This window comes from Pseudopipra pipra, chromosome 1, assembly GCF_036250125.1.
Source record: "Pseudopipra pipra isolate bDixPip1 chromosome 1, bDixPip1.hap1, whole genome shotgun sequence".
Lineage (NCBI taxonomy): Eukaryota > Metazoa > Chordata > Aves > Passeriformes > Pipridae > Pseudopipra > Pseudopipra pipra.
This window is the reverse complement of record NC_087549.1, coordinates 110,189,997-110,205,620: the sequence shown is the minus strand read 5'-3', so window position 1 is coordinate 110,205,620 and position 15,624 is coordinate 110,189,997. Positions and strand designations below refer to the sequence as shown.

The 15,624-nt window shown below is 38.1% G+C and overlaps 1 protein-coding gene across 7 annotated transcripts in view; it reads right to left on the bottom strand.

Annotated features, from left to right (window-relative positions):
• The window catches only part of TRAK1 (trafficking kinesin protein 1), a 128,929-nt gene that overhangs the window by 97,375 nt on the left and 15,930 nt on the right, over positions 1 to 15,624 (bottom strand). For 4 of the 7 annotated variants that reach the window (XM_064670913.1, XM_064670952.1, XM_064670956.1 and 1 more), the window contains exon 1: positions 5,847 to 5,996. The exons of 1 other annotated variant lie outside the window; for it this stretch is intronic. In XM_064670913.1, the coding sequence (XP_064526983.1) occupies positions 5,847 to 5,932 (86 nt within the window). In that variant the 5' untranslated portion in view covers positions 5,933 to 5,996. Of the gene's footprint in view, positions 1 to 5,846; positions 5,999 to 15,624 lie in introns of those variants that run through there. 2 more of the 7 variants (XM_064670944.1, XM_064670905.1) reach the window with 2 other exon arrangements.

Genomic DNA, 15,624 nt, shown 5'->3' with positions numbered 1-15,624 from the left:
TCACAGTGAGAACTGAAGTTTCCACCCATGCTTCTACTGATTTTCCCTCAAAAAACACAGATATTATTTCTAGCCAAACAGAAGTGAACAAACCTGACAAATGTGCCTTTTATTTGCAAGTTACCAGGAAATAACAACATAGTCAAAAACAGAAGAACACAGTTGGGCATGAAAGGCACCATTTTCTCCCCTCCCATTCCAAACCATTGGCAGCTCCCTTCTACAGCTCTCAGCCAGGGCTGTGTCCCTCAGCGACTCTAGGAGTCTAACCAGACTGCTAAAAATAGCTTCTCAACTACAGGACATGCACATTATCGGGGAAAACATTTCTGCGAGCCTAGTAACAGCCTCACAGCTCAGTCTGATGACACGAGAGCCTGAAAAGGAAGACTAAAGAATGGCTTGCTGAGTTAGGGAAGCCTTTACTACATGCCCACCACATCCATCACAGACAAAACACATATTTTTTACCCTAGGTGATAGATACTTTATAGGCAATCTCAGAAAGCTGAGGGTTTTTGCATCATAAGCAATACTGACTAAAATCTGAATACTCCAGAAACACACTGATAATTTGAAGTACACTTAAATACATATTATTTGGCAATTCAGCAGTCTTCCATGATTGTTTCTCTGGAAGCTTTCAGAAGCAACATGTAACATTTTGTAGGCAAGTACAACAATCTCAACATTTTAAGTTATTTTTTACGCTCTAAAACAGGGATAAAACAGACTGGGGAACTAAAAGGCTTGCCCAGGTCACTTTTGTATGGATATCTGTGCTGTGGGTTCTGTCGCTTCATTGCATGCTGTGATTGCTACAGAAAAATGTACATGAGATCATTTACTACCCGAAGTCCTGGGCTAAAGAATTAAAGGCCAGTTATGCAAGGCATGTTTCCATCAAGCCTTGAGAAGGGTGAATAATTCTGATGGCACTTAATTAATCAAATAGAATGTTTTAACATCAAAAAGATCCAGTTGTTTGTTCATCTTAAAAAAAAAAAAAATCATCTTGACTCACTGCATCTGTATTGGCAATTTTTTAATTCAAAAGGAACTCGCCATCTCTCAGAAAAACACAGAAAAAGCAAGCCAGACTTAAAAACTTCATACACAAAACTGCTCTCCCTGTATAGATGACAAACTTCTGCAAGCACCACCACTCAGTGCTACCAGAGAAGAAGTACTGTGACTTACTTAAAAAGGATGAACAACAGAGTTCTTGTGTCATTACAGCAAAAACTCTGCAACCAACCACTAAAAGCCTTGGTCTGTCTCTTATTCCCAACCTTATTCTATATGGCTCAAAGTTATCTTTGTTGGCTGAGAATTGAAGTCGTGAAACAATCACAATCAGTTTAAAAAGTTTTTGAACATGGAAGTGTCCTACTCACTCTGTCTCTGGCTTTGTAAGGATGTTGAGGTAATTCAGTTGTTCACATGGAGGACAACACTTTAGCTTTCATAATGTTACTTCCCAAACTGAATTCTCCAGTTATGAAGTTACAGATCCATAAGTACGATTACATGTCATAAATGGTGATTGCATTAAGGACTGTAATTTTAGCAAGTCTCAGAGTGATATCAACACTACCCACTCCAGACTTTGAACACATCTTCAGAAGCATTTTTTCTTGGTAGTTCAAACTCCCAACTCTTCCAGACCAACAGTATAATTTTATCCCAAATAAATTTCTGTTAAGAGTTGAAGTGATACTTGAAAACATAATCTTTTTAAAGTAAAGATTTAGAGTGTGGATGGGTTTTTTTTCCCAAGCCTGATAGAGATTTTAGCAAAGCACAACTTTCCATGGCTACTGTAAACATACAGGGAATCCACTTGTCCATTTGTTTTTCCCATGACATTTTCACCAGAGGGCAAGTCACATCAGTTACAACTGTGACTTTCCTACTGATGTCTTGTTAATGACCAGGCAAGAAACAAGTTTTCTGAACAGAGTTAAAAATTACTGTGCTGTTGATGTAATAGTTATAATTTGAAGCTACACTATTGGGAAATATACAAATAAACTAGTTCTAAAGCACAACTTACAAAAAAAAAAAAAAGGAAAAAAAAAAGAAAAAAAAAGAGTAGAAATCCCAGTGAACTTGCATCTTTATTTAAGAGAATCTGACTGATTGCAGACTTTGCCATTTCAAGATAAACACTTAAACTCACATTTGTCTTCTTCTGTTTTGTTTTACATTGGAAGGAAGGCACTGAGAAGGTCATGCATCTAAATTAACTTACCTGCTTCCCTCTCAACTTGGAGACACCTACCCTACCGCATTTGTCTCTCTCACCACTTCAAGAACTTCCCTTATGGAAAGAAAAGGAAGAGCAATGTTCAAGAGTCACCAATGCTTCTCAACAAGCAGAAGGATATCCTAACCAGAGCCACTACTTGTTTAGCTTGTTATCAGGAGCAGTACCAAAAAATTTTACTTAGTAAACTTTCAGACTCCACTGAAAACTGACTAAATCAGAACAAGTGTCAACACTGAAAGGCCAATTTTCCTTCATTCTCCTGTTACAGTTTGGTGTAGTTGTGCAGTAACAGCTGCCAATTAACTGCATTTCCTGAGAATAAAGAGTGGGGTTAAGGGAGGGAATCAAACAAACAATCTGACCAGGAACAAATAAAAATAAGCTCAAGGTCTCTTATATCAATACATGTCTATATTGGAGTTTCCACATGATATCTGAGCTATCTATATTAAGCCTCTCCGGCCAGTCTTCCACTAAATTAAGCTCTTGAGTGGCTTAAAGTTCACATGATTTTTAGAGGCTATCTAGACAGCTATTCTTTCTGCATCTTCTCTACTGAAAGTTTGTCAGCTACATTTTTCACCTTCAGTTCCAGTTCTCTGATGAAACCTTACATGTATGAATTCATGTGACATCAGGAAGCACATTTCATCTCTTTCAGAGAAAAACGATTTCAGAATGAGGTGGATCAAAGGCAAAAGTATCCCAGTTGATGAGAAAAATGATTTCAGTATTTGAAAATCTAACAACATGGAAAAAAAAGGTGAAATACTCTCCTATCACTTCCGATCCTCAGGTTTTCCCAGTAATTCCTGTACAGCCCCATGATGACTTGAAGGCAAGCTGTACTGCCCTGAAAGGCCACAAATCCACCTCAGTCTTTAACTTCATATTTGAAATGAGTTGTCTCACAATAATTCCAACTGAAGTCCTAGTTAGGAAGGCTAGTAAACGCATTATACCTTCAGTTCTGCTTAAAGACTTAACAGACTTACTCTGTTTCCTTGCTAGCCTGTAAAGACTGCAAGTTTTAGTACAGACCTACCATTTGCTTTCATTCAAGCTCCCTTCACACCTGGATAACCAAACTGCTCACTGAAGATCTCCCAGTACAGGTCTGCTTCTTACAGGACTTTTCACATAAATTTTCTCTGCCTTCCATTTTTCTTCTTAGTACACAGTACACCAGATTGCAAATGCACTCCATTTCATAGCAGCACATATATTAAACAGCAACACCTGGGATACACAAACTAGAGCATGGAGGGGGTTTGAGATGAAGTAGATCTGTTGAAAATACTTCTTTTAACATGTTCCTTCAAAAAGACTGTCTCCACAAGAACTGAAAATTGCTCAACACCTGTGCAAGGCAGCTGTTCCTCTGTATTTTAGAGATAAATAAAAAACAGTGAGGACAAATTCTGAGCCACTCTGTGATGAATGCAAGCACCTCACTGGAAGCAGACTTACCTCAAAGATAAAAGAAGTATGTGTGAGTAAATACTTGCCGTACATTTACGTTCTTTATCGGGGTGAAGCAGGAGTTGAGGGAAAAAAAGTAAGCCATACAACAATGAACAAGAACCCATCAGATTACTTCACTTAAGAACACTTTAGATCTAATCCCAGTGAACATGGGCTTCTATTAGAATTTAAGTGCACTTGGTTGCAATGTAATCCTACCTGCACTAGTGGAGACTGACAAAGGAGAGTAAAAAGAACTAACAATAAGGGTATTCTTTCTGCCTGATATGAGCTCCATCTCTGTCCAACTACAATCACACTCCCATAATTTGCAACATCATGTTACAGATGCTAAAAGCTCTACAAAAACATCTCGTTTCCTTCCCTCTGCTTTCCTACAATAGTCTGAAAACAACTGTAGCACTGAGTTTTTTGAGTGTGTTAAGGATTTTAGGTTTTGCAGATAGAGCACACCCAAACTATTTTTATAAAGTTTTAAAATGCAAAGATTTTCATTAAGAGATATCAGCTTCCTTCAGGTTTGTCAATCACAGAGCAAGGAACAACTATTACGGGCAATATTCCAAAGCTAAAAAGCTCTCAATGATAGAAATGCTCTTTAAACTACTTTGGCTCTGAGTTGAAATGGGTTTTGTAACAAAGAGCATGTAAAAATAAAGTTAAACTTGATTTCTTGTTTTAACTTGATTAGAAGCAGTTGCAAGTATTTTTTACAAATTCACTAAGCACATTCATTCTTTTAACAGAGTTCAGACACAGCCAAGTAGTACAGTAGCAAAAAGAATTTATGAAGAATTGTTCCTCACTTGTTTATAGAACTGAAGATCAAGTTGGGGAGGGGAATCTGAACAGCTTTCCTGCATTCCAGCCAACCAGAACAAAAGAATGTAACTCTCCAACAGCAATCTAATATTTCAGAGCCATTAGATTTAAAAAATAAAATTATTCTTAAAAAAAGTTCTAAACATGAAAATAGTTCATATCACTCATAATTCATGCATTAATTTCTAACCATTTTACTTTTTTTCTGTTTTAAAGTTCTGGGTTAAAATTTATATACAGATAAGAAAAGCAAACCACATCCAGAAAATAAGCTTAATAAAATGACAACATCCCCAGTCCAAGTTATCTTGTGTTTCAAAGGAAACATTCTCATCTAAGCTCCTTACACTGTAGGAATTTTCATTTTAAAAACAGAATGAAGTCCAGGATACCAGTCAGACAGGCATCACTAATAGCATACTTCAACAAATAGGCTTAGAGTTACCAAATTGTTTCTCAGCATACACAAAGATTAATATACATGGCATATAAATATTAACACATTTCCTGCCTCAGATGCTCCCGAATTGCCAATAGAAATCAGTGACAAATAAATTGTCTTATAAATACAGGACAATACGAGTATTTCAAATAATTACAATTTCTTTGCAGCTGAAAGTCTGCAAAACTGTGCAAGTAATTCCTCTTGCATTAATTTGCCTGCTCCCACCACATTTGTTTGATAATAATATCACAACTTAAAATACCTGATGCCCAAAGCAGTTTCATCTGTAACCTTAAAAATATTAGTTATTTCAGATTCCTTCTGGTTTATTCTCAAAAAAATCTTATGGTGGCAGCATTTTAAATAACATGCCAGCTTACTAGGACTACTGTTAAGACATGGAGGCAGGGAGGGAGAACTCAGCCACAGTTAGCAGTGACTCTTGACCCTTTCAAGCACGGTAGACTGTCAATACCCGAATTCTGAACATCAAAGCACAAGTTTATTCCCCTGCCCCACCAGACTAAACTTGCATCTGAGAACACAACAGCAGCTCAGCTCAGCACTATTTGAGAAAGACACCAGGCAGTGTTATGCAGTGCAATAGTGGAAAAACAGCATTCAACTAAACTGCTGAGTCAGGGGAAATGAAAAGTACTAAAGCAGCATTTGCCATGTTCCTTTCTTTTGTCCAAATTACTTTAAATCACGGCTAGCAATGCCTCTGCACACACACTACATAGATAGTAGAGTCAAAGCTACGCTATAAAAGAGGCAAACAGCATTGGGGGAATTACAGCTTCGTAGCAGCCACTGTTGTACCTGACTTTCAACTCCTTTTGCTCCTGATCCTCTGCACAGCATTCTTCCTTTCTTGTGTCTCCTTTTCTCCTCCAGAATTTCACCATTTGGCTAGCAGGCTCGCTTTAAGTGTCGCTCCTATTTGTGTTTCCCCCACATGAACGGTTCTTGATGCTGTAAGGTCATCTGAACGCAATTGCAACTTTGGCTCGTGCACAAATTTCCTCACCCTCTCTTGGCAGAGCAGCTACACAAACTACCAAACTGAATCAAAAAGGGTTAGGCTACTCCTCTTTTCAATATGTTGCATTAAAACCTGGATTTTTTGAGTGTATTTTACAGTATCTACACTCTTAACTATGTCCAAAATTTTTAGTTTGAGCACAAAGCTAAACACAGAGAACTGTACACAAACATCCTCTAGACAGAACAGATGTTAGCAAACCTTTTCCTTTTAAACATCACATAGAAAGCAAGAACAGGGAAGTGTATACCATATGAAAACACTGCAAAATGTTTCCAGAACCTTCACACAACTAGTAAGATTTATCTACAGAGCAAAATAAAGCAGTACTTTAAAACTGCATATAGCTCAAAAGGCTAAGGCTTTCTGCTCTAAGTCTTTAAACATTGATGAGAAAATAGAGTTACAAGCTTATCTGGCAACCCACAAGTACTCCCACAAATTAAACTCCATTTTGTCAAAATTACCTTTTAAACTAAAGCCTGTTACAAACTTCACCCTTCTCAAAATGGCATTTTTAATATAGTGCATTACCTGTCACCTCAAACTTCTGAGTTTTAAGAATTTGGAAATACTTTATCATTCCTCAAGAAAACCATGAGCCATTTCCTTTCTTAACTTCTCCTCCAAAACAAACCACAAGAGTTCTTCTCAGTCAGCCTCCTGTATTCTCACATTAAGGACAAGTGTGCCATTGCAGCCACCTCTTTTCCTAGAAGCAATTCTTTTTGTGAACTGATCCAACTTTTTGTGTCAAAACAAAGGATGCATGAACATTGTCTTCCAGGGGTAAGCCTGCACCAAGGATAAACTTTTGAATCTTGGTAGATATGAAATGCAACTCCCTCCCTGAAAAACCCAGATTTTAAAAATTTCAACTGTAATTTTTCAAAGGGCTCACAGCTCCATCAATGGTTATTTACAGTGCTTCCTATTGCATCAAGCTTTTGGCTGCTGACAACCCAGTTCTAATCAAAAGTATCCTTTACATCCGTGCATGTTTTTGCATTCAGTCACCTCGTTATTCCTTTGAGGGTCCTTTCCAATCCTTTTCAACTCAAACCATTCTGATTCTATGATTATTCTTCAGTTCAAGGCTGAGCATAATTGTATGCCTGGTTAACATTCCAGCCTTTCAGATACAGAAACTATCATTTACTTTATCAGTGGAGCTACAGGTATTCCTAGTGCCTTTTCACACCACCTTTTTCCTGCTTCACAACAGTCCTGACTCATACAGTTTCAATACTCTGAAGTGCAGAACTGTTCTGAGTATCAGGCTGTGATTACAGCAAACTGAAATCAGCCATATGGTGAATGGTGGATTTGATGAGGTGATTTACATATGCAAATATAAATCTATTCCCATGTGCACTTCAATATTTTTAAGCTTGAACTGAAACACCTGCAATAGAAGAAATTAAATTTGAGCCTGAGAGTGAAGCAAAAAGATTCAAAGTAATAAACGAAAATATTTCCCTGAAGTTTCCTTTCTTCTGCAACAGTGCAAAAAAAAGAAAAGGGAAAGAAGGAAAGACAGCAGTAGGTCTTCAGCAATCAGTTAAAGACAATCCAGAGTGAATATTTGCAGCAATATGCAAATACAGCATTTTCAGTGGCCAGGGAAGGTAATAAAACACTTTTAAAGGCTAAAATTGCAGAGAAAAGTTCATTTCAGCAACACACAGAACTAAGAGACAGACTTCCTGTTCATACTCTTTGTGTACAAGCTGGGATTTTAACAGATGTTTCACAGCAGATAAACTATCTTCTGAAAATTTATTTTTTGTTTTAATTAATTTTTAAGGTAAGTTACAAAACTCAGTTTTTCTTAGAACTAATAATTTTTCAAGCAACATTTTTCCTACAGGTTTCCCAATGAGTCCATGTAATTACCACCTTCCATCTGTCTTGCCCATGTACCTTCAGCAGTAGGAACATTTGCTGCCACTATAATCAAGAATGAACTGACAGTAAGATTATTTATCCTCTGCCAGGCTGTGCCACTGTTAAATATAGAGTGAGATAAATTAGGATTTAACTCTAGTTGACTGGCAACTAAATCTTGTATTAGATTTGCTTGGGTTTATTATTCGGCAAAGCTTATTCCAAAACAGAAGTCACTGCTTTGTATGCAATTCTGGATGTGAACTGCCACATCAGTACACCTCGGACCTTCAAGATACCCAGGCACAGTCAGTAAGCAGCAGATTATACTCCAAGCAAATGGGCACAGGAATAGACTGTCTTAATGATAAAAGTATAAAATAAGTTATATGGCTACTGCAAGAAAGCTATAAGCCAAATACGGACAAAGTTCAGAATTCATAGAGAATTAAAATCTTGAAAAATTGGCTTGAGCACTGTAACACAGGAACTTTTTCCACTTTCCTCATCTATGCCTACTCCATTCCAACTTAAATAATTTGTTTATTATTAAATAAAGGAATCAAGAACCATTCATCTCACTTTCACAGCAGCTTCTGTCAAGACACTCTGCTAAGCAGTACCTGAATAAACTCTTCCTGAATGCCCCCACAGACAACTCTTTAAAAAAAAATTTAAAAAATAAATTGGATGGCATGTATAAATCCCAAAGCACATTTTATTCAAGATGCTGGCAGTACATAAAGAGATTAAATTCTGGCAGAAGTGCAATCAGCTCTGGTCCTGAAGGATGGGAAGACAAAATTTTAACAACTAAAAGGAGAGCGGCAAATGACAGATTTGGACACCTGGGCATGGCTCCAGATTTTGCAAAATCAGAGAATCAAAGGACTTCTTTAAGCAAAAAGCAAACAGTTATTTGGTGCTATGTACACACAGATTTTTAAGAGGTCACCTTGCTGACACTATACAACCTTCAAAACTTCAAGGCATTAACTAGATGCCTCCTCCCTAGCCACAAAACATTATGCCACCATAGTAGGAACAATCCAGTACAGCATGACCTACATCATCCATCTACTCTCACTGCATATCCTCGAGACAGTCTGCTTTGTGATAGTACTGCAGAGATATTTGAAGCAAGGTAAGTCTACTGTCTGGCACATCTATTCTTTGATAGTTCATTTGCTATGCAAAAAAACCACCTCAACAACAATACAAAAAAATTATAATAAGCCTACATGCAGAGCACAGAATTTCTTGATTTCTTTTACCTGCAATGTATTTCAACTCAATGTTTCTAAACTATTTTATTTTGTTAGGTTTTAATATAACTTTCACTAGCTTGGTGATGAGGAATGAAAAGGTCATTGTCTTTAAAAACAATCTGAAGAGAGATTGGAAGAAGGAGTCACTTATCTGTACTAATAACTAGTGTAGTTTTTACTAATGCAAGGTAATAAAAGTTCGTCCTTTGTAGTAACCAATACTGACTGGCACAGTGAGTGTAAAGATCCTAATGATGGACCAAGAAAGTTTACAGAGAAAACTGTGGATCATTTTTCCAGTGAGGAATATCCCCTCACTGCCCTTTCATACCCACACAAGCAAGTATGTGTTCAATCTGAAATCCTTCCCCTGCAGCTTCTGTGAAAACACTGTACGTAGGCAGGATAAATTATTATTCACTACTAGAACATTTGGAATGTGTCTCAGCTTTTCAGATGCCCAGGCATAGTCAGTAAACAGCAGATTATTCGCTGACCAAATGGGTAGAGTAGTAGACTGTCTTAATATTAAAAGTGTAAAATAAGTTGCATGGCTACCATAAGAAAGCTATAAGCCAAATACAGACAAAGTTCAGAATTTATATACAGAGATTTAAGATCTTGCAAATATAGGCTTGAGCAGTGTAACACAGGAACTGTTTCCACTTTCCTTCTCATCTAATGGATATTTGTGGTCTAGTATTAAAAGAAGTTAAAAGCAACTCAACCTCAGAAATAAGACTAAAACAAAAGCAGCTTGTTCCCCTAATACTCCTTTTCTGCCTTGGCAATCCTACACCATGAAAAACAAACCCCAAAGCAATCACCATACCCACTCCCAAAAAAACCACATAAACTGAAGGAAAACATAGAGGCCTTTTCCAAACTGCACAATATATAGAGAAAAAAAAAACCCTTGGGGGCAGAAGTAGAAAGCAACAGATTACAAAACATCACTCCCTGCCTCTGTCTTATGTTATCCCTATAGCAGTACCCAATTCAACTCCATCCACAAATTATACAAAAAGGTCACTCATCTGAATTCACCCATTTCAGATACTAGCAGGGAAAGTTTTACTAAGGATTAAAACATACCAAAGAAACCCTGAGGCCTCCTTCCCACCTCTGTCCTCTTCCTCTACACACCATGTGCTCAGTACACATCTCCACACCACACAAGACACTAGGAGCTGCAAGTGTGTCTCCACATGATGGGTCAAGTAAACAAGTGGTTTTCAGTTTGAATCAACCACTGTGGGTCATTCTTCATATCTAAAGATGGAAAGAACAAGTTCTTCCTTAGTCTGGAGTGTGCAAATTTTGTTCCTTTGAAATACATCAAACAATTCATACCTTGGTTTTACAACATATACTAGCATGAACAGAGCAGGAAGATTAATTTAAAAGGAGTTTTACCATTCCACATTAACAAGAAAGGACAGCATAGAAGACAAGCAGTGATGCTCCCACCATGTATCTGAATGAAAAGAGCTCTTAGGAAAAAGAGGAAAGAAGGAAACTTTAGTGATTATTAATTAAGAGAGTTCAGCCGACATTTGATAGACTTGCACAGGCGTCCATGCCAGGGACCCACAGGGACTGGCTGAGGAACAGAGATCAGAGCCAGGTACAGCCTGCAGTAACAGGCAGCAGCTGCAGAAGGCTGCATCAAACATTCAGTACATCTGCCTCTATCCACACGGGAGCCTCCTGTTCCAGATGGCAAACAGGTACTGAAGACTGTACGGCTTTTTTCTGAAATCAGTTTAAAGAACGGCAGACAGCACAAACTGAATAGATAGTCAGCTGGTTTGAAATAAGAACTGGCTTGGTGTCATCCCAATTATGCTAAGAGCCCCCAAAACAGTGTCAGGAGGTTCGAAGAAGAAAAGCAGACAGCATGCATATGCTATCCTTCCCTCAGGCCCAAATTCCCTCTGCCTCCAAAGCTGTTATGAAATACTTGTTGTAACAATTAAAACCAAAACATTTCAGAATAGATGTCAGAGTAAAAGCAAAGATAAATATTCAATATTTATGCTTTCACCCATAATTCCACAAAAAATTAGGATAAGTGTGCTTTTGGGGGCAAATAACACAAGAACTCAGCTGCTGCTTGTATTTTAACATCACTTAAGACAATTCCAGGAAACTCCTGTATGCCTCTAGGCCGTCTAACCCTTTGTTCAGCTTGCATCTGCCAATCCAAAACATCAAACTGATCCCTTCATTTTTCAAATGCCACCATCTAACCATCAGGCTTGTTAAGACTGAGTTTATCTAGCAGTCAAGTCAACCAAAGGTCCAATTATTCCCTCAGTTACAGTCTAGTAAATCCATTTAGTATAGCTGCACTACTTTGGATTTACACCACAGCAGTAGTATAGCACAGTAGAGTATAAAACTAAAAGCTATTAACTAAAAGACAGTTTAAATTAGCATTTTCACTGCTTAATTTTAAACTTTTGGGCTGGCTGGGACTTGTAAACACAAAGCCCCCACCAAGAAAAGTATCCCTATCAGTGAGACAAGCTAAGCTAAATTACTTATACTCCAACAATCCTATGTAACCACACATCCACAGAACATCTAACCTCTCCATTTGACAGCCCAGTGCTGTATTCAGATATGGCACCATTTAATTATGGACTGGATTGCTAGAAGAGAATAGGACAGTTAACTTACTGCTGTTTAATGAGCACGCTCTTGTTAGTTGTGAATACATTCACTGTACTCATTAAATCAGGAGGCACTGGGGTTCTGAATACATCATTAAAAGGATCCAGGAATGCTGCTGCTTTGTTCAGCATGACTACATGCTCTGCTTGACAGTTAGAAAATGAGCAAGAAATGTAAGCCCCTTCCTGTTGGGCCAGCAGATCTAATTTTAAACTAGGACGAGGGAGAGAGTGGGAAATCTGCTTCTTCAGAGCTTCACTCATTTAGAACACAAATTTCCTACTGCTGACTTGATGCAGTAACATGTTCAGTACTGCAAGACAGCAATAAAAAGAAGTGTCAAGCTTGGTGGGCAGTGAGGGAGGATACCTAAAAAAAGTTAAAAAATAAACAAACCCATAGCCCATTTTCAATACATCCAAGCAGCAGGAGCGGGCACTAATCTATCAGGTTGCCAATTAGCAAAATGAACCTTCATAAAACAAATACACACATACCCCTAGCATGGCAGTTCCCACACTATTTACCATATACTGATTATGGCTGAAGAGGGCGTGAAACTGGCCAGTAGGCTCCTGTACATTCTCACAGAGAAGATTTAGAACATATGTTCAGCGAGAGGATGAGTTTTCTTCCATTACCCACAAAGATACACACCCACATGAGAACCTAATGTCTACAGCATTCTAGAGTTACAAGGAAATTAATATATAACTGGCAACTGTTCAGGTCAAACCTATTGCATGGAAGCATTTTTTATCAAAAGAGGTATGTGAACCAACATCACTTATGGCATCAGTGGAGCTGCAGAGAGTCTTGGAAGTTAAGATTTAACAAGCACAACTGCTTCCTTTAGCACATCCTTGAGAGGGGAAAGTAGATTTCTGAAACATGTTTATAACAAGCCTTCCTTCTCCTCTCCTCCCACCTCATGTACAGAAAATTGTTGGGGGGAGGGGGGGCATGTGGGGCAGAGCAGACCAGGACTTAAAACTCTCAGTGAAAGGCTGTGCAAGACTCAACCACTTTAATCCAAGCAATTATTTTTCAGTTAGAAAGTTGTTGATACTATAAGAAGCTACATAAATACTGGATTCTAGTCAAACAAAGACTGAATTACCCCAGTGTGTAAATGTGCTCCCATCATGCAGACACGACAGCTCACCTCTTACCTGGGAAAAACATGTTCTAACCAGTCATGTTACCACATTAGGACTTTATTTGCTCCAGGCTTCAGAGCTCATCAAGATCCCAATTTTTTCAGTTTTGCCAACGAAATAATCTTCAGGGAAAAAATCCTTCTGATTAAGCAGTCAGGCTTAATGCAACATGCCATGACTAATCCTCTTAAATTTTCTCTGGATCCCACACCGTAATCTCAGTAACACAGGAGAAACTGTTCTTTTCATAGGAGCTATGTGACTGTGCGGACTGTCACAATCTTACTCATTTAGCAATTGATTACTCAGTGCTACCAACCTGAGTTATCAACACCTGAGTTTGAGCACATGGTCCAGCTCACCTGGGGTGCAAGCACACAGTAGTACTCTCAAAGGATTAGGTCTGAGCTGTAAAGCAGCACTCACCCATATCAACCACCAAAGACTTCTTGGGTCACATCCCACCGCTCTCCATAGTGCAGTACACAGATGCACTTAGTTCTTTTATACCTTATTGTGGAGCCTGAACAACTACCTGGCTCTCCAAGGGTTTAAAGTATTAGGAAGTATTACACCACTACTAGAAGGTAGAAAGGCTGAAAGTTTGGGGATAGGAGGATCAAAAAGGGAATCACATTCAGACTAGACCTAGACATGTATCTCTTACCAGGAATATGCCGGGGTTGTAGCATTTAATTAAAATTCCAGTCCACTGACTTAAGAAGACTAAAGAAACCCACCTATTAGGTCACCAACACTGTTTTCTTAGTGTCAGATAAAACAATGCAAAGAATGAGTATTCAGATTTTCTGATCAATCGTATGGTCTGTACCTGTAACATCCAGAAAGGAACATGCACAGGGAAAATCCATGCAAAAGGCATGAGAGCCTCAATAAGAAATGTATGTTTGATTGTTTAATTTGGGCACTGTTCTCTTTAATCATTCTAAAAAGCTATGTATGAGAGAGTTGTCTGATTAGTGTTAGGAAGCTGAAAGATGGATATATAAAAATAAAAACTTATCAAGTGTTGCATTTTCTTCCCTTTGTGCTTAACACAGGGCAACTCATGCACAATCTCAGCTGGTTTAACTCAAAAATATCACCGCGCACTTTAATGACAGAAAGGAAAAGATGATGTATGGGGAATTGCTTAAACATTTGTTGTTCTGCTTAGCAACAACACACTTACATGGCTAAAAAACCCACAACACAGGAGATAGAGAGACATACTTGTTACCTATTATAAATAGTTTGCATTCTTCAGGTCCTTAGATACTTTTGGTCTGCCATTTAGTCAGACTTGCATCTTCCCGGTAGATACCTCCCTTTTCCATTTTGAACAACACAGAGCATTTGAGAAGTTCACAGAATACTAAGCAGCTTGTGGTTTATATTTTGACTTCCAGGGGGGACACAAATTACACATTCAAAACAAGAGACACACTCTTTCTTTGTGTCCTCACGGAAGAAAAAAACTGCTTTTCTTCATGCTATGTGCTGTATCACCATAACATAATCAGATATAATCTCATTATTAATACCTCTTTGATCTATGTATATTACATCTACTCTTGTGTCTCACCAAGAACATTCAAAATCTTTGCAGGAACAGCTTTGCATTAAATCCATACACAAAAAGTAATAGCACAAGGGCCCTGTCAAAATAGTGGTGTTCATGAAAATAGAAAACAAATACTTGAATGGCAAAACACGTGCACTTCTAAACTTGAGTCCCGGCTAACCCCGCAAGTCCTCCTTCTCAGGCAAAGCAATTGTATTTGTTCTCATATGAACACATTTTTTCTTCTTGTTTCAAACACTTCAGACTGGTTTTTAATACACTGAAGTTAACACAAATATCTTGTCCAGCTATATGAGGGGAAAAGAAAAAAATAGAAAAAAAATCTGTTTGTTGAATGGAAAAACAATTTCTCAGGCGTTTCTTTTTCCATGTATTCCACTGCACCATATGTGAGGGCTGGAAGAGAGCCTAAGAACATCTGCCACAGACTTTAAAACCCCTAATAATAGCACAGCTGGTGTCCCTAGCCTAATGGTCTCAGCACAGACTCATGTGACCACTCTTGACTCTGGCCCCCAACCCAGGCAAAGTGCAGAAACACTCAAAGGTTGGACACCATTCATTCTAAACTCGATTTGCATTTCACTAAAGAACAAACACAGAAAGCAAGTTGAAATCCTTGCATTTCAAGCAGTTCAACAGTCACTGATTCCATAGGATTCCCAAAGGATTTCCTCCTGCTCCTTTCATTAAATTCCAATTTAGCAGAGCACTCCTTATTCCATAAAATGAAGCTCCTCAAGAAAATAACTGCAAATCTCAGTGATGCAGGGTTAGACACATAAAATGTTTAACTGCACTTAACTATACTACAGAGGTGGTGTTTGGGTTTTTTTCTCCCACTAAACTCATGGACTACCTTCATTCCTGTCCATTTATTTTACTAATAAACAGATGTTTCTACTAGCTTTCTTTTAAACACATTCAAATGCACTGGTTTATAGAGGAGAAAACCCACATTTCAAAGAGAAAAAAA